This window comes from Vulpes vulpes, chromosome 7 (genome assembly GCF_048418805.1).
Source record: "Vulpes vulpes isolate BD-2025 chromosome 7, VulVul3, whole genome shotgun sequence".
NCBI lineage: Eukaryota > Metazoa > Chordata > Mammalia > Carnivora > Canidae > Vulpes > Vulpes vulpes.
The window spans coordinates 25,334,030-25,353,115 of NC_132786.1; the positions used below are offsets into that span (position 1 = coordinate 25,334,030).

Sequence of the window (19,086 nt, forward strand, 5' to 3'; positions counted from 1 at the left end):
AGAGGAGAATCCTTGGTGGGCTCCACACCCGTATAGAGCCCAATGGGGCTTGATCTCACAACCCTGAGATCATGAACCCCCAGGTGCCCCTTCAGTGACATGAATTTTGAGGTAACAGAAGGAAATGAGATCAGATGACAGGTTGCCTGACAGAGTGAGGAGTGGGTCTCACCTGCAACTGGGGGACTGGGTCCTGTTTTCCCCCTTTTCCGCCCTCCTTGGACACGTGCTGCAGAGGGGGCGGCCAATGCGAGCCTGTTGGCTGAGGCAGCGAGGGTGCTGTGCATCATGCTTGTGTTCCCAGGACAGCACGGGGTGGGGGTGGGGGGCTCTCGGCTCTTGGGGGAGGCCTCGTTGTGTGAAGACCATGGGATCGAGGAACCCCTGACAACGGCGTCCGGGCCACTAGGTCTTCTGGGAGCAGCTAGTAGATGAGGTGCAGCCTGCGCTGGCGTCGAAAACCCCGAGGCTCGCTCGGCTTCTCCAGGAGAGTGGTGGCCGCTTGTTGAAAGCCTGCCTCTGGCCCAGGCTTCCCTGAAAGGATTCTGCTTGTTTCGTCATTAGCAGGACGTATCTGACTGCTCAGTTTGTGAATATCACATGGCTCCTGGCAAACACTAACGTGCAGAAACACTTTCCTCGTTTCTACCCCCAGATCGAAAAGTGTCCTGCTTATGTGCCTCCCAGGTGCAGAGACAGATGGTGGTGTCAGTGCACGGGCTGCCTGCAGCGGCCTTTGCCCCTGCGCTGGACAGCAGGCACGTGCTGTGCGTGTGGGACATCCGACAACCTTCAGGGCCCCAGAAGGTCCTGCTGTGTGAGTCGAAGGTACAGGAGAGTCCAGGGGCCCCGAGATGGGGCCGGGCTGTGGGAGGGGTGGGCGGGGTGCCAGGCGATGGCAGTGCTGGACCCCAGGGACTTCCCAGCTCGGCCCTGTTCCATCTGCTGTGACTCTGGAAATTGTTAGTTCAACACTCAGCTCAGACTGAAGAACTCCGGGTTATCACAGCTTTGGGGGCCCGAGGGCACTAGTGGGCATCAGTGTAGCTACAGACGTCCAGAGGTTGGCCGCCCTTGCTGTGGCTCTGGGGCCCCAGGATGGCCTTTTTGCCCTCCATGACTTGAGTTGTGGTATCTTAGGGGTTTCTCGGTGGCCTGAAGGTCTTCAGAGGCCTCTCATGCTTCTTCCAGCCCCTAGGTTTGCTTCCTTTTGGACTGGGAAAATACATATTTGTATTTTCCTGTTCATATGTTCTTTGATCTCAGAGTCACTGATTTTCACTAAAGAAGAAGAATAAGTTTTACAGGTAATAGGTTTTGAGGCTCAAAAATCAGGTCTTGACAAACATGGCTGTGCTACCCTGGGCCTGGCTATGTGGGTTGAACAGAGGGATGGTGGTGCACACCCCATGCCAGCTATGTGTGTGGCACTCTTATCTGTGAACTCCAGTCCTGCGGTGTAGCTTGTCCTCCCTACCTTCCCCGCAGAGCCAACACCGACTCCCATAGCTCCCGGGTGGAGGGCACATGGGGCACCGTGGGGTGTGGGAGGGCTGTTCCCCTAGGACTATGGCCTTCAGCCTCTGTGTGTGTCATTCTAGGTCACCTGCTGCTGCTTTAGCCCTTTTAAAGCCTTTTTACTGTTTGCTGGGACAGCACATGGCTCCATCATCCTGTGGGACCTACGGGAAGATTCCAGAATACACCAGTATGTGAAGCTGGGTGATTGCTTCTGGACGTTCAGGATGGCAACATTTTCTACTGGTCAGTGATGCCCACCTGCTCATCAGGCATCTTGTAGAAAAGCTGCGACAGAGCTGAGGGGCGTATGCATTTGTGCATTCAGATCACCCCAGAGGAGGAGGTCTGACCTAGGAGCAAAAGAAGCATTGGGTGAATAGTAAGAACAAGGATCTACGAGGCAGTGCTCAGCTTGTGGCCATCAGAGATTAGAATGCTCCTTCTCCTTAAATATCTGGACTCTAAATAAGTCCTCTGTCAAATAACTTTTAGGTTTTTTTTTTTTTTAAGATTTTATTTATTTGACAGAGAAAGAGAGCGCGCTCACAAGTTGGGGGAGGGGCAGAGGGAGAAGCAGTCTCCCCGGTGAGCGGGGTGCCCAACGTGGGGCTTGACCCCAAGCCCCAGTATCATGACCTGAGCTGAAACCAAGAGTCGGACACTCAACAGACTGCACCACCCAGGCCTGCGTGTCTTCTTTGAAGAGGTGTCTCTTCAGATCTTTTGCACATTTTAAGGAGTGATTGCTTTTGCCTCATTGTTGCTTTCTTAAGAAGTTTCTTTCCTTAAAAAAATTTTTTTTTTGGATAACCTTTGCATCAGATGAGTGTTTCTCCCAGGCTGTGGCTCGTAGCCCTTTAAGCTTTCTGTTCCATCCTCCCTTCCGATGACAACAGCACACATCTGCTGCATGTGTGTTTAATGCTCACTTCATGCACAGCTGTGTTTTATACTGAGCCTTAAAGCTGCCAGTTATTGTACCACCACAGGTGGATGTATTTGGGAATGGCAGAGGGTCGCAACCCGGGACAGGCATTCAGTGGGATCTATTAGCAAGTGCGGGAAGCAGAGTGGAGGGACGTTATTTCCTGGAGGAGGAGGATGTGGGAGGGTCATTTTGAAGGGAAGTCGCTGAAGAGAAGTAGGGGCTCACAGGGGCTCAGGCTCCTGGAAGTTTCTCAGTGGCTGAGCTGCAGCAGGGGTGGCTATCCTGCAGGAGACACGGGGACCATCCTTCCCTGGGGTCCCTGTGAAGGGTTCTGGTCAGGGTCTGTGACATGCACCACACGGGGGGCTCCTTGGGGAAGACATGCTGCTGCTGAGGATACAGGGGTTTAGAGGTACCCTAGGGCTGGGTGCTGTCATAGAGGATTGCGTTTATGGTGTGGTTGTAAGTGCTCCTGATGGATCACTGTGCTCCCCGCAGTGTGTTTCCCCTACTGTGCTCCCTCTGGTGGCTGCCTCCACTGTGCTACCTGCACTGCTTCCCCCACTGTGATTCCCCCTGGTGTGCTCCCCCAGTGTGCTCCCCTCATTGTGCTCACTTCCTCTGTGCTCCTCCCAGTACGTGGGCTGCCCAGATGCTGCTCCAGGGCCCCTCCTCCAGCTCCAGGAACTGGAGTCTTATCCTCCCCTGTGTGTTGTTTTCCGGGGTTCAGCCCCAGCCCCCCCCCCCCCCCGTCCCCTCCCCTGTCCTGGGTCTGGGGTCAGTCTTATCCTCCCCTGTTTCCGAGGTTTAGCCCCAGCCGCCCATCCCCTTCTGTCCTGGGTCTGGTGTCAGGTGTGTTCTCCCCTGTCTGTTTCTCGGGGTTCAGCCCCAGCCCTCTCATCTCATCCATTCTGGATCTGGTGTCAGGTGTGTCCTCCCCTGTTTCCCGGGGTTCAGCCCCAGCCCCCCCCCATCCATCAATCCTGGGTCTGGTGTCAGGTGTGTCCTCCCTTGTCTGTTTCCCGGGGTTCAGCCCTAGCCCCTCCTGTGCCCCCCCATCCCTGTCTGTCCTGGATCTGGTATCAGGTGTGTCCTCCCCTGTCTGTTTCCCGGGGTTCAGCCTCAGCCCACCCCCATCCCGTCCGTCCTGGGTCTGGTGTCAGGTGTGTCTGTTTTCTTGCATTGAGAGCATTTTCAGGTAGTGTCTGAACAGGTGTGGTTTCGTCTGTAGTCGTGACTTCTGGGCTCTGCTAAGTGCAGATTTGGGGGAGGAGAATTTTCATCTCAGTGTCTTGATTTGCATCCTGTATTTCTTTTTTCTGCACTTTTGTATGTGGTTTGTCTTGATTTTTCCCTCCTCTTGGACATTTTCTGGATGGCTCTTGTAGGTCACAGGAAGTTAGTTTGTGAAGTGCTGTTTCTGTCCTGGGCAGGCAGGTGGGTGTCTACCCCCTTGCCAGCCTTCCTCCATTCCTCTCTGGAGCTGCTGAGCCCCCCACACCCTGGGCCTGCGCGGTAAGGTGGATTTTCTCTCTGCGGGTGCTAGTATCTCTGTTCAACCTCGGCCCCTCCCCCACAAGAGCCTTCACTTCCTCCGGCCCTTGGTGCCCGTGGACTTGGGACCTGTTGATCAGTCCTTTGTCTCCTTCCGGGTGTGCTGAGGTCTGGGGTCTCTGCCTCACAGTTAACGCTAAGTGCCATGATCACACGTGGTTTGCTTGCGGCGTCAGGGTGGCCATACCCCACGCAGCATTAGTCGTGCTTGTGACTCGACTCCCTCATCAGTCCTGTGTGCTTTAACCCTAGATGGTGTCCTGACCTCTGTGAATCACTGCAGTCCCATCCAAGCGGTAGAATCCATCTCCACGTCTGTCTACAAAAAACAGAGTTTTGTGCTTTCCCCCTTTTCTATGCAAGAAGGTATGTGACTTTCGTTTCTGTAAAAATCCTTAAAGCAGGTTGTGAACTGTGGATTCCTGTTCATAAGCCATTCTTGTTTCTGTTTCCACTAGAAATGTCAGGTTTGTCCTTCCACGTTGCTTCCCTGGATGAGAGTGGGGTGCTCAACGTTTGGGTGAGTAGGCCATGCCCTGGGCTCACACCAGGCCTGCGCCCCTTGCCCGCCGGCCCCTGTGGCAGTCCAGGCCGGGTTGGCACCTGCTGGTGGGACTGCGATGACACGGTGACCTGATGACAGGATGACATGCCTAGAGAGCATGACTTCCTGGGGGCGGGGCCTGGGGAGGGGGCGGGGCTCTCAAAGTAGCACTGAGGCTCTGGCCACTGGTTTGAGTGAAGAGATGTGAAAAGAGGTCAAAGAAAGGGATTCAAGACATTGAAAATACTAGTTCCGAGGTCAGCGATCAGTCTCTTCTCTGGAGCAGAGAAGTGTTTTAGTACTGATGAAAGCACGTGGCCCTGGTTATTCCTGCACATCATCAGGCTGTGGCCTCGTCACCCCTGACGCGTGGTAATATGTCAATGTTCTGTTTTAGGTGGTGGTAGAATTACCCAGGGCAGATATCGCGGGTTCAGTGAGTGACTTAGGTAAGTGTGACATAAAGACTTAATTTTAGTTAGTGTTTTGCAGTGAGTGGAGGTTAGAGATCTCAACAACCACTCTGAAAACAAGCACAAAGCTGCCTGAAGAAGAGCGCCACAGTTGAGTGTCATGTAACCTCACCTGCTGCTGGGTGGACACCTCCACATAACTCAGTGACCTTCCTTGGAGCTCACGGTGCTTTCGCATCATTGTGGGCTTGTAGGTCCTGCCTGTCTGTGTGTGTTATTCTGTCCTGAGTGCTTGACACACAATCACTGTGGCTTGTCTCCCTCTGGTTCTTGACATGTCAGTCACCCTGGGCCCGAGCCCTCATCCTGGGACATCAGCGCAGGTGGTGCTGGCAGGGCGCTGGGAGGGCCTCATGTCAGAAGTGCGGTGTGTGCTGAGAGTGGTAGAAATGGCCAGGAGCCCCAAAGGGACCTCGGGGCTTTGCTGGGGCCTGTGCTAGAGCATCGGGATGCATGGCGGAGGGTCCTCAGGCTGGCTCCCAGGAGCTGTTGGCCATGGCTTTGAAGAAACTCTGGTGGGGAAAGGGTGTCATGTAAATGTGTAGGGCACACTCACAGGTCATGCTTATTTATGCTGCTACATACCCTATGTGTCTAGTTAGCATGTGATGTCCCCATCCCTGGGTGTGATTTTCAGTATGATTATGAGGCGGATGTAGGTGAAGGGTCAGTGCTGGGGTCCATCTTGGCTCAGCGGTTTGGTCAGATTCTCACAGCTGAACTCCCCTTTGAGATGCTGAAGGGTTAGCACTGGTCCGGGATGCCGGATGGGGGTGCACTGGTCAGACTGGGTCTTGGGGGCTTGTTGGGAGCTTGTGGCTTCTGGGGACTGCCTAGTTTCTGGCAGCAGGCAGCTCCCGTGGGAAAGGCTAGAAAATCAGGTGGCCCTGGCCTGAGAGGAGTCCCCGGTGGGACCCGGTCTGCTCCTTGCTGTGCCTCAGTTGTGGGTGGCAGCTCCAGCACTTTGCTGCTTCTGGGCCGTGGCATCCAGGCCCCGCTCCAAGGAGGATGCATCTGGGGGAATTGTTGAGTCTTCTTCCGGTCTGGCGTTCCCTGACTTGCCCTCACATCGTGAGCTGTCAGTGCTGGCTTTCCAGGGACCAGCCTGGCCAACATGCATCTTTTCCCACCGTTTAGAAATCAGGGACTTAGAGACGGGATGCAGCAGGTGCCAGTGCTGCATGTCAGGACCAGTGCCAGTGGACTGTGCCCCCGGCTGGCCATGAGAACGGGGCGGGGTCATTTTCCTGACTTCACTGCTAACACATGTAAGGCCGAGCATCCAGTCTGCTCATGACAAGACCATTGTCCTGAGTGTGTGGAGCCTCTGGGGGCCCCAGACCCTGGGAGCGTCAGAGCAGGTGGGTGTCAAGGAGGTGCTCCTGGCCCTGGGCTCACAGTCAGGCTCAGGCTCACCTGCCTTCACCCGGGTGTATGCCCTGGGCTCGAGGACGTTGTGGCCTTCGAGCACATCCCGCGGCTGTTGCTAATTTGGGCATTACCGGGGCGTTTCTTAGGAATTTTAGATGGTGATGAGGACTTAGAGTGTCTTCCACGGTTAGTTTGTGATCTGCCCATAGAGACAAAATCATTTTCCATAAAAATACTTGGTAGTGATGTGGAAAGTTTGTTGTGAAGTGTTGTTGTATAAAAACTCCTTTTATCTACAGGACCACTTACCCAAACTCTCACCATGTTTCCACTTTGCTTTTGGGAAAAGAGGGGATGACATTCGTACCAGAACTCAGTGAAGGAGTGCTGGCCATTAGGTGCCCACGGGAGTGTTTGGGGGTAGTTCCAAGCTCTCATGTGTGTGTAACTCAGGTCACAATTAGAGCTGATCATTCACCATCTTTCCTTGCTCTGCGGAGGACCAAGGGCAGGGCAGGCTTCCCAGATGAGGTTGTGACGTGGGGAGACTCAGCCCTGGAGCTCCTGTGGGAGGGTGGCTTCAAGTCTGCAACAGCAGTACTCAATATCACAGTCGAGACTGTGTTGGAGCTGGTCACGTGTGAGGAATCACCCCGCCCCCCGCCCCATTGCCAGTGGAATTTACCTGTGTGGTTACGGTCTCCCCACTCCTACGGTTCTAGGCAATACCTTGCCCAGAACTTGGGTTTCCATCTGCATAAATTTTTAGTTCCCTCATTTGCAGTGATTACACAAAAGGAGGAGTCTGTTGAGAACAGACAAAGGAGGCAAAGCCTGTGAGGGGCTGAGGGTCGGGGTTGGGAGTCCAGGGAAGGGGTGCCAGTGCTGAGGAGCAGGCCCATGGGGCATGCCTCGCATAGTGAGGAGGGAGGTCCTGGGAGTTTCTGACCAGCGTGGGGCCTCCAGTGGGCATTTACAGCAACGAATTCCTGTTGGGACTTGAGGGCTTGGGGTTTTGGAGGGTTTTTTTTGCTTAGCATACTGCCATTATTTTACTTTATCAAATCTAAAAATGTAGAGGAGTCTTGACTGATTTCACACTCCTTTCTTCTAGTTCAGTTTGCAGGAACCGTGCCTGCTTGAGGGAGGGAACACTTCATGGGCCACATTTTGGCATCTTTTCCTAACACAGATATTTAAACAATGAAAAACAATTTCAGGCAACTCCAGTTGGATTCTGATTTAACTTGTATTAAGAGGTACATTTCTTTATGGCTTCCTGTTCGTAGGCTTGATACCTGGAGGGAGGATAAAGCTGGTGCACAGCACTACGATTCAGCTGAGCGACAGGTAAGCCTGTGCTGCTCTGGGTCAGGACATCCCCTCCTCTCACAGGATCGATTTCCCACAGAAGGAAGTGACATTAGGTAATTGCATCAACAGAAGATGTTCTGCTGCGTGCTGAAAAATCCAGCCTTTCACATTATTTTTGCTAAATTAGTTTAATATTAATGAGTCCTTGTAGTAAATACAGTTCCCAGGTATAGAGCTAACGATATTTTCTTTGATTAAAATAATTTCTATCTTATAAATTGGTACAATTTGACTATTTTTCACCAAGTTTTCACATAACTCTGAACTTAAATAGGTAAGTTTCAAGAAACAAACCTCAATATGAAAGTTTTATTCAGAAATTTTAATTTCTGCTTTTACTCCTATCACTTTATGTGACACAAATATTAAATATTCGTATATTGCTTTTGGTATTTATATATTCCGTGTAAATTTATTTCCCAAGCATCTTTTCTTTTGCCATCTGTTGTTGGGGGTTACCAGCATACGATTTTCCCTTGGAGAATTTGTTGTATTAGCATGGTTCTTCTTAGAAGGTCTGGGTCGTAGTGAGGAATCTGTATGTGCGCTGAAACTGTACATCACCGTTAGTCGCTTGACACATAATTTGGGTTAGGATCAAACATCTGCTCATCTTTGCTGTTACTTTACAGCCTGTGTCAGAAGGGCTGTGAGTTCTGGGGCTGCACACAAACCCTGAATGTGAAGTTCCTGCCGTCAGACCCTAGTCACTTCATTGTCGGCACAGACATGGTAAGACTTGAAATCTCACTCTAATTCATTTTCCTTCCCTGGTCGCTTGGCAAATATCTTCATTGGCAAATATCTTCATTAATATCAAAATTAACTTCTTGTTTGCTTCTGTTACGACAATGCTGTACCATTGTATCAAGAACAGATGCTTGTCCCACCTCCTGCCTCACTCTCCATGGTCACCACTGCTCTTCTTTGCTCCCAGGGTCTGATAAGTCACGGCACCAGACAAGATCTGAGAGTATCTCCCAAACTGTACAAACCTCAGCAACACGATGTGAGACCCGTCCGAGTGAACGTGATTGACTTCTCACCATTTGGAGAACCAGTCTTCTTGGTAAAGAAGCTGTTGGTTGAAGCACCATTTCTTTTTGGGCAGCAAAACTCGGCTGTGATCTCTGGGGATTATTCTTAAAGTCGATCACTTTGGTGCCAATGGGCGGTGTGGCAGACCGCGTCCTCTGTGCAGCTCATGCAGGTCATTCCACGTGGCTGTAGAATGGGCTTTAAAATTCCTTATCTTCCCATAATTTGGGCTTACAGAGAAGTTACGATCGCCAGCCCCTCACACCACACTTGACCTCTGTGGCTCTGTCCTCACCCTCCCAGTCTGTGTGGATGCACGTGCTTTACCTACCACCTGAGAGGAAGTCGCAGAAATGATACTCTGTCCCTAAATGGTTTGGTGTAGTTTTCTAAAGCAGGGTCATTGTCCTGCAGCCGCAGTCTGGCCGCGACCACCAGGAAGTTAGGCCCGGTGCAGCCCCTGCTCTCTGATGGGTGGGTCGATGATGTTCTGAGTTAGAATAAAATCACAGCCAGGGCATAAGCTCACTCAGCTGTGGGACAGTGCCTCAGTCTTTCCTGACCTTGATGTTTTTGAAGGGCATACAGTGCTTCTCAGTTTGAGTCTGCATGATGTTTCCCCCCGACTGGATTTGGGTTTGTGCTGAGTCCTCTCTGCAGCATCTTCCATGTGGGGTCCCCGCGTTCCCTGTCTGATTCCCGTGTGTGTGTGTGTGTGTGTGTGTGTGTGTGTGTGTGTGAGCTCCCTGCGCAGCTCCCCAGAGTCCGTTGCTGAACTTGGCGTCCAGGCTTGGCTGCCTCTGTCTTTTGGGTGATTGGCAGATGGTGGTTTTCTAGACCTGCCCTTAGTGTGACGTTATCAGCTGTGGAAGGCCTCCCCTCTGTCCTCCACAGGCCTGCTTGTGTGCCTTTAGGACAGGAAGTGGACGCAGGGCTATTTCCTCTCCTCGCTGGGTTACATCCTCTGCCCTGCCACCCAAACTGTCCTGGGCACATCCTTCAGGCTGGTTCTCGTGTTTTCTGACCTCATTCTATGCTTTCTGGGACAGCAGACTCTGGGATCAGCCACTTCTCCAAGCAGTCCTGGTTCCCGTCAGTAGAAAAATACCAAGAAACCAAGATGTGGACAGACACAGCTCCATACCCACTGACAGACTCAGTGCTGGCCGTGCACCTTTAATGCTCCCTCCACTCGCCTGGCAGCGGGAGGCCCGGCTTGTTCTGCCCACACTGTATGTGTATGTGCTCGACCCTAGAGCACACAGGCCATCTCGTGGTTGTTAACTCCTGCTACTGCCGTTTTGGAGGAAGGATGTGAAGGATTAAAGAGAATGATTTAAATAGGAATTAAGCTTCTCTAAGCTAAAAATTTGGGCTTTTACTAAACCAGCCAAGTTTTGTTTTATAAAAATCTCAATCTAACTGGAATATATAACCACAGTAATGGTTTAGACTTACATAATCTTTTTAAAAAGGTGGGTAAATGATTTCTTCAGGGCCAGTCTTAATGGCTGATGGTTGAATTAGCAAAATTCAACTTTGTTAAAGATAAACACCTGTTTTTATATTTGCTGAGTTCAGTATTGACTGTTCGGGAAGGAGGCAGGGGTCCAAAGTGTATCAGCATCTCGAGGGTGAGTGCTCACCTTACGGTTTGTGAGGACAGAGCCAATGCTCTGAAGTGTCTGCCGCTACTGAATCTGAGTGAAAAGGAAGAGAGAACGGAGACCAACCATCTCCACCCCTGTTCCCAGGCTGGCTGTTCAGATGGAAGCATCCGGTTACACCAGCTGACCTCCGAGTGCCCTCTCCTGCAGTGGGACGGCAGCACCGAGGGCCACGCGGTCACCGGCCTCCGCTGGTCCTTGACAAGACCTGCTGTGTTCCTGGCCCAGGATGAAACATCCTGTATTTATATCTGGGACCTGCTGGAAAGTGACCTGGGTCCTGTGGCCAAACAGCTCATCTCTCCAGACAGGTGAGTCCCATGATGTGCCTTCATAGGCACGTCCTTTCAGAAGCATCCTGGATGGTCTCATGTGTAAGGTAACTATGCTTTAAGACATGGTTACTTATGTTTAAATTTAACTATTATTATAGTTACATATTTAATATTTTGAAAACCACTTTAGAAAATGTTATTTCATATCCCATCCGGAAAAGTCTGAATGAGAGAATTCACACTCTAATATTTTCCCTTGATCATCATTCTATAAACAAAACACTTTTTGTGAGTTCCTTAGTTATGTTCATTTACTAGATGTTTAAATTCAGTATTTGGCCGAGTAACATACAGAGTCTTCCTTCTAGTTTCTAAAAAGAAATGCTCCATGGGAGTCAGTAATTCCCTTAATTTCACATCAGTGTCATTGTCGGCCCTACACCAACATCACAGTCCACCCAGCCTCTGCACAGTTTAATGTGAAACACACTCATGTGAGTAGTTCTTGATGCTTTAAATAATTCCGTTTTGTTATGTTTAATCCAAAGTTGAAATATGTAATGAGTTTTCACTATGAAGGGCTCTCTCTTGTCCCCACTTTGTCTCTATACCTATTTTCTTCCTTGGAATTTTATATTCCTGCTGTGAAATGGAGGCTCCTTGTGACTTGGGGAGGACGAGGCCACCCAGCATCTTCCACTTTGTGGAAGAAAGAGGACAAGCCATGATCAAACCCAGGGCACAGTTTGACAGAACGTGGGACACACCAATAAGACCTGGGAAAACAAGAACCGCAGTTGTTTAGGTCCAGAACTCATTATTCTTAACGTTACTCTAGTTCTTAGACCAGTACATCATCGAACTCCAGACTGTGATTCCCATAGAAGCACATGATGCACACACAGTTCATTCCCAAAAGTTTGCCTGTTACTTAGTGAGTCAAGTGTTTACTAAGTGCCTACTGTGCGGGCACCAGGGGTTGTGGTGAACCAGTGGTGGGCTCACGTCCTGAGGGGCCAGGTGGGTGGCACATGGAATACCATGAACCAGCAAGTCCCACCACCCGTGACAGAGAGAAATGAATGGGGAGGGATCCCGTGTGGGCAGAAGAGTGTCAGGAGTTTAGATGGAGTGGGGAGGGCAGGTCCTACCACAGAGGGGCTGGCAGTCCCGGGGGGGGGGGGGGGCGGTGGCAGTGGGGACTGGGCAGCTGCCAAAGTGCAGCAGGGAGGGGCATGCAAGTTTTCCCCAGATGCACCTCTCTAGTCTCTGGTAAGTGGCCGTGTTCTGTTTGTAAAGGGAGAGGGGGGCTGTTTGTCTTTGGCTGCAGAGAACAACAGGAAGCCAGACATCTCAGGCAGGAGCTTAGGATCAAGGAAGAATCTGTTGCATCTTGGGCGAATTTATAGCCCATGGTGATGAGTTGCCTGCTGGCTTGCGGGCAGGGGACAGCACAGCTTCGGGCTGGGCTGCCTGTGGAGCCCGGGCGTTGCCTCCTGCTCTCCACTGAGGTCTGTGGTGCTGACATGTGCTCTTAGCGTGTCTTCTTGGTGCTCGCGTGGACTCTGCAGCCCATGTTGGGCATGCATTGCAGTCACTGTGGGGGCCTTTCGTGTTTGTCACCTGTACTCATGCCCCCAAGTTTGTGGCAACTAAGTTTGACCTGTATTTGACACGAGTAGTTGAACAGTGTTCAGGTGACTCTTGTAATTTTTTAAAATTTAAATCACTTAAAATTTAAGTCACAGCCAGTGTAGTATCATTGTTGGGGTGGCGGTCAGGGACTTGTCAGTTGCCTGTAACACCCCGAGCTCATCCCATCATGTGCCCTCCCCTATGCCCCACCCCGTGACCCATCTCCCACCCCCTCCAGTGACCCTTAGCATGTCGCTATGATTAGGAGTCACCCCTGGTTTGCCTCCCTCTGTGATGGTAAGTTTTCCTGGTTGGCTTAGCTGCCCTGAACGTGTGGGGCACTCCAGAGCTGGCTTGCGGGTAGGTGTGTGCTGAGCTGCCTCCGAGGGGCCCGGTCCCCGTCAGGATGTGCCGTGCTAGCCTTGCACCGTGGGGCAAGTCTACAGGACCTCAGTGGGCGCTCAGACCCTGGGGGGCCACAGCGGGGTTCCCTGCTACCCGTGAGTGCTGGCACCCCCGAGAGGCTCACCACTCCTTTCGTAGGCCAGCCATGGACTCCCAGCTCATGGCCTCTGGTCATTGCAAGGAGACGACAGGCGGGAGCACTGGCGTGGGCATGAGGCAGGCGTGGCCTTAGCTCCTTGGTGAGTTGTAAGGTGGGATGAGTGTGTGACGGGCATTCCCAGGATGCTGGGGACCCCCAACCAAATCAGGCACGGTCAGGGGCTGGGGGAGACCTCGGGGTGGGGAGGATGCCACTGAGCCAGGTCTCAGAGTTATCCTCTCAGTGACCAGAGGAAGACGGGAGATCATGTCCCAGGAGTCTTGCCCATCGGAGCCGTGTGGGGACTGGGGTGGAGTTGGCCCTGACCAGCCAGCAGGCCTCTAGTGCACACGGGGTGCACGCCTCTGCATGTCTGCCGGTGGCCTGGGAGGGGAGAGGTTGGAGACTGGACCCGAACGGAGAAGGTGGCAGTGAGGGGGTGGCGGAAGCAAAGTCAGGGCTGTGAGGCTGGCCTCAGGCTTTTTGCCGGGCACTGTAGGGCCACCTGCATCCCCGTCACTGGGAGGCATAGGCTGGACAAGGCCCCAGTGCTTGGGGCATTGACCTGGCATGTCCTTCATTGTGGCCGGTCAGCTCGCAAACGGTCAGCCGCAGAAGTGCATTTTCTAAGTGGTTTCTATAGGTTTTTATACGTTTATTTCTGGCCTAACCTTTCATTTGACACTGAAATTTTTAGAATTCTCTTCCTTTTTTGCTCCCTCCCTGGAGGATGGATGACTTGGGAGACTCACAGTCACACAGCTGTGCTTCTTGCTTTCAGACTGGTGGCCATGACGGTCGTGGGTGAAGCGGAGAAGACCAGCGGCAGCTTCCTGGCCCTGGTGCTGGCCAGAGCCTCTGGCAGCGTGGACATCCAGTACTTGAGGAGGCCTTGGGTGGCCCCCGTGCACGACGAGCTGAGGAGGCTGCAGCGGCTCTTGCAGGAGGCCCTGTAGGGGAGGGGCTGCAGGTGTGCTCATTGCAGGTGAGGGACAGGGCCAGGTGATGACTCATGTGGAGAGACCTCAGCTCTATCTGAGTGCATGTACATTGATGTAGATAGAAGGCGTGGATTCTGTGTGTAACTTGTTTTATAAGAATGTTACCTCAGTGTTCCCAGTAAATAAATCACTATTTTTGAACGCAAACAACAAACATTTTAGTGTATGTTGAACTTGAGAGGAAATAGTCATGTCGATTATATTCTTCTCTGAGAATATTTTTACTTATTCTTTGAATAGCTTTAAAATATTAGCACATTTATGTTTTAAACTATGTACCATGAATGTATTTTAATGAACAGTTTTCTTAGTCCTACAGAAAAGGACATGCTCAGGTGTAAATTAAAGGAGTGATGTCATTGAAATAACCTCTGTCAACCGTGTTTTCTTAAAACTTTCTTGTTTTTTTTTTTTTCACATTATTTGAATGTCAGACACATTTTACATTATGTTTTAGTATTTTAAAATGTCCATGTATAAAAATAACACAAATAAATAAATTCTCTCGAATTCTGAGATGAGATCCAAGAAAGTCTGGGATGGCCCCTGTCCCACCCCCAGTGTCCCTGGCTCAGTGAGGGTGGGATGGTCAGCGAGGGTCCAGGCAGGGCTTCTGTCTTCTCTGGCCACACTGAGCTTCCACTTGGCCAGCAACATGAGGGTTTCACTGTGGAACTGGTGTCCAGGAGGCTGACCTCTGCTTCCTTCACTGGACCGGGAGCTCTGTGGACAGATACTTGTCTCTTGTCACTATCATCTCCAAGGGCTGTGTGCCTGCCTCGCACACAGTAGGTGCTCAGCCTATGGTGAAAGAAGGAAGAAAGGAAAGCATGGCCATTGGGTGAGGGGTCCATGTGGCTCTCGCTAATGCAGAGCAGAGTACTGTCAGATTGCCATCTGAAGTAGCTGGGTGTGGAGATTTTAATCCTGGAAACAGGCCCGGCCCCTCGGCCCCTCATCCACCACCAGCTCTCAGGTCCTTATTTGTGAAATCTGACCTACAGTGGAATTGAGAGCAGTCTAACTGCTTCTCTAGTGATAACCAGTAACCTCCAGCGGCCTCCAGAGTAAGAGGGCATCAAGTTAGCAGACACACTAACTCTTCTAAATCCCAGTAGAGGCTCAAGAAGATGCAGAAGAGACAAAAAATGGCTACCAAAGACTGGCCCACTGATTAGGAGCAGCTTTGAGATGTGGCATCATTGGACTCTGCCTGAAAAGTGGATTGAAGGACCAAGGTCCTCCTGTTGAAGCCTGGGTCTTAGACTCAAGACTCCTGTGTGCACCCTGCTGCATCCCTGCAGAACTGCTCCTCCCTCAGTGGCTGCCCTTGCTTCCACAGGCGAAGCCCTCCCATGCCCACCAGTGGCACCTCCTTTCTCCCCTCCACATCGAGGAAACACCAAGAGGAAGATCAATGCCAACATACAATTTTGTCAAAATTACCCTTGAGGGCATGGGGATTGGAAGGGCCCTGCCAGCAGTTATACTGGAGAAGCCCATTTGGGGTGGGAGCTGCTGTTTGAAGAGCTTGTTTAGAGCATCTGGAGACAAAAGGACAGAAGAGGAGGCCCCATCTGATTCCAGTGGCTCTGTGCCAGAGTGTGTCTGCTTTGGGCTGGGATTGTGTACACTTGACCCCAGTGTCTAGGAGGGAAGGTCCCGCTGGACCCTGCTCTTGGCAGCCAGACTCCGAGGAGCGGTAGACCATTCGTGATGATTGGAGTGTTGTGAAATACATTACACGGCAGACGAAGGGATCTCATCCTGAGGACTCAGAAAGAGCAGAGCTCTGCAGACAGTTAGCCAGAGGAAGAAAAATGGGCAAGCAGCAAACAATGGCAAAATGATAGGCTACGAGGAGAAATGGCTTCTGTGAGAAGGTCTAGAAAGCCACAGGAGAAACCAGGTTTAACATTAAGTGCTAGAGACAATGTGTAAAAGCAGAGTTAACCCACACTGAGGATGATGAGTGTGTATTTTCCACAAGGAATGATGGTTCAGCAATGTGCAGAGGGACAGACTGAGGAAACAGTGGAAGACCTGAGGTCCAGACAAGGAATTCTAAGTGTTTCCAAGGACGAACAAATGGAAAAGAAGTAACAATAAACAATTGTAGGAAGAACTCCCTGAGTTGATAAAAGACCTACTTACGTGAGTCAGAAGGCTCACTGGGAGGTGCTCCACAGACAGCAACAAGGTCAGCATTTGCGTCTGCCATCAGTGTGCTTTCAGCGTCAAGGAAACAAATTTTATTTTTCTTCTTTTTTTCCCTCCTTTTTAGTTAATGGAGCATTTTTGTTATGATTCCATCTTATGTCTGTTGACTTAAGCACTTAATATCTCTTTTAATGAGTTGCTGGTGATTGCCTGAGGGCTTACAACATGCATGTGTTTAACGGGAGTCTGCCCCAGATGGTATCATACCCCCGGTGGTTGGCGCAGGGCACCCACCCCCCTCTTCCTCCTGGGCGTTTAATGTTCCTAAGAATTTTGTTTGTCTAGAAAAGTCTTTATTTCTCCTCCACTATTTACTTATTTATATTAAAGATTTTATTTGTTCATAAGAGACATACACAGAGAGAGATAGAGGCAGAGACACAGGCAGAGGGAGAAGCAGGCTCCATGCAGGGAGCCTGATGTGGGACTCGATCCCAGGGCTCCAGGATCAGGCCCTGGGGCGAAGGCAATGCTAAATCGCTAAGCCACCCGGGCTGCCCCTCTCCACTTTTTTTTTCTTTTTTTTTTTTTAATTTTTATTTATTTATGATAGTCACAGAGAGAGAGAGAGAGAGAGAGAGAGAGAGAGAGAGAGAGAGGGGGGCAGAGAGAGAAGCAGGCTCCATGCACCAGGAGCCCGACGTGGGATTCGATCCTGGGTCTCCAGGATCGCGCCCTGGGCCAAAGGCAGGCGCTAAACCGCTGCGCCACCCAGGGATCCCCCTCTCCACTTTTTAAAAACAATTTTTTTATGAGAGAAGAGAGACTCTCCAGCAGACTCTCCACTGAGCCCAGAGCCGACCCAGGGCCTGATGTCACGACCCTGAGATCAGGACCTGAGCTGAAAGCAACAGTCGGCCGCTTCCCCTGCTGAGCTCCCAGGCGCCCTCCTCTTCTGAGATGCATCCCCACTGAGTGCAGCAGTCCCTTCCTGGGTTTGGTGCTTTCATTCAGTACAGATGTCCCCCCATTGTCAGCCAGTTCTGAAAAGAAGATGCCCACATTTTCATCTTTGTCCCCGTGTAAGTAATAGGCCTCTTCTCAGCTGCTTTCGGGATTTCCATTTTAATTTTTACCAGCGATTTAAATATGATGTGTGGGTTTCTTGCCCCCCAACCCCTTACCCACCCCCACCCCCCGCCCTACTCAGCATCCTCTGAACTTCTTGGATCTTCAGGTTGGTGTCTGTCATTAATTTTGGAAAGTCCCCAGCTATTATTTCCTCAAATATTTCTTTTCCCTGTTCTCTCTTCTCAGATTCAAGGAATGTATGCATTAGATTGTTTGATATTATCTCACGACCATCCTGCCTTTTTCTTCCTTTTCTTTTTCCCCACTCTTTCTGTTCCAGTTTGGGTAACTTTCTTGCCCTGTCTTCCAGCTCATGGATTCTTTCCTTGGCTATGTTGAGTCTAAGGATGAGCCCACTGAAGGCATTCTTTTCCTGCTGCTGTGTCTTTCTTTTCTAGCATTTACATCACATTAATTTTTTTATAGTCTCCATCTCTCTGTTGAAATTACCCATCTGAGGGATGAGCACTGGGTGTTATTCTGTATGTTGGCAAATTGAACACCAATAAAAAATAAATTTATAAAAAAAAAAAGAAATTACCCATCTGATCCTGTGTGTTGTCCACTTGTTCCATTTTAACCCTTAATGTATTGATCATAGTTATTTTAAGTTCCCTCCCTGTGAACTAGTCGGCTAATTGCCACATCACTGTCATATTTTTTTTCTTCCTTTTGTGTAGGCCTCTTGTTTTTTGTTGGAAGTGGCATATCTGGTGTAGGACAGTAGAGACCAAGGCCTGGCAGTGGCCGACCTTCTCTTCTGCCAGGCCTTTCTTTCCCTTGGGGCTTGAGTCAGTCTCATCGGGGCTGGATGTGTTTGGGATTTGCTGTTGCTACCGATTTCTCTCATAGATCCTGTGGGTCTTGGGGGATAGTGCTTGTTTGTGAGAGCCTTGCTTCAGCGTCTGCTCCATCCTCAGCTGGGGTTCCCTCTGTTGTCCTCCAGCAGGTGACTTGTTGCTTGATGCTTGCTGACTTGTTGTAGGGTGGACTTCAGGTTTTTGTCTTGATGGAGCCTTGCCTCAGGCCCTGGCACCACGTTTCAGGGGTGATCTGCTTTCCTGGCCACGTCCTGAACTTAGCACCTATTTCACCCATCCCTACCAGGGACCCTGTTTTTATCTTTCCCTCCTAGCTATATGATCATCCCTTATGTTGTGAGGGTACCAAGAGAGTCCTTTTTTTTTTTTTTTTTTTTTTTTTTTTTAGGTAGTTAACAGTGCAATCCTGGTTTCTGGAGCAGAATTCAGTGATTCATCAGTTACATACGACACCCATTGCTCCTCCTAACAGGTGCCTCCTCCATCCCGTCACCAGTCTGGCCCATCCCCCACCTCCTCCCTCGAGCAGCCCTCAGTTTGTTCTCTTTCATTTTTTTTTTAAGATTTTATTTATTCATTCATAGACACAGAGAGAGAGAGAGGCAGAGACGCAGGCAGAGGGAGAAGCAGGCTCCACGCAGGGAGCCTGATGTGGGACTTGATCCCAGGTCTCCAGGATCACACCCTGGGCCGCAGGCGGTGCCAAACCGCTGTGCCACCTGGGCTGCCCCAGTTTGTTCTCTTTCAGTAAGAGTCTCTTATGGCTAGTTTCCCTCTCTCCTTCCTATGTTTTCCTCTTTCCCATATGTTCATCTGTTCATCTGTTTTCTTTCTTAAATTCCACATATGAGATAGATCACATGGTATTTGTCTTTCTCTGACTGACTTATCTCACTGAGCATAATACCCTCTAGCTCTATCCATGTCATTGCAAATGGCAAGATTTCATTCTTTCTGAAGGCTGAGTGATATTCCATTGTATTACATACAACATCTTCCATCTCCATCAGTCCACGAGCATGTGGGCTGTATCCATATCTTGGCTATCG

General features: G+C 50.6%; 1 protein-coding gene across 5 annotated transcripts in view; it reads left to right on the forward strand.

Moving 5' to 3' along the window:
- The window catches only part of DYNC2I1 (dynein 2 intermediate chain 1), a 49,190-nt gene extending 34,900 nt beyond the window's left edge, over nucleotides 1-14,290 (forward strand). For all 5 annotated transcript variants that reach the window (XM_025993724.2, XM_025993725.2, XM_025993726.2 and 2 more), the window contains 10 exons: nucleotides 656-828; nucleotides 1,602-1,764; nucleotides 4,256-4,369; nucleotides 4,462-4,523; nucleotides 4,945-4,996; nucleotides 7,681-7,741; nucleotides 8,398-8,497; nucleotides 8,703-8,834; nucleotides 10,558-10,781; nucleotides 13,706-14,290. In XM_025993724.2, coding sequence (XP_025849509.1) covers nucleotides 656-828; nucleotides 1,602-1,764; nucleotides 4,256-4,369; nucleotides 4,462-4,523; nucleotides 4,945-4,996; nucleotides 7,681-7,741; nucleotides 8,398-8,497; nucleotides 8,703-8,834; nucleotides 10,558-10,781; nucleotides 13,706-13,880 — 1,256 coding nt within the window. In that variant the 3' untranslated portion in view covers nucleotides 13,881-14,290. The remainder of the gene's footprint in view (nucleotides 1-655; nucleotides 829-1,601; nucleotides 1,765-4,255; nucleotides 4,370-4,461; nucleotides 4,524-4,944; nucleotides 4,997-7,680; nucleotides 7,742-8,397; nucleotides 8,498-8,702; nucleotides 8,835-10,557; nucleotides 10,782-13,705) is intronic.
- The last annotated feature ends 4,796 nt before the right edge of the window (nucleotides 14,291-19,086 follow it).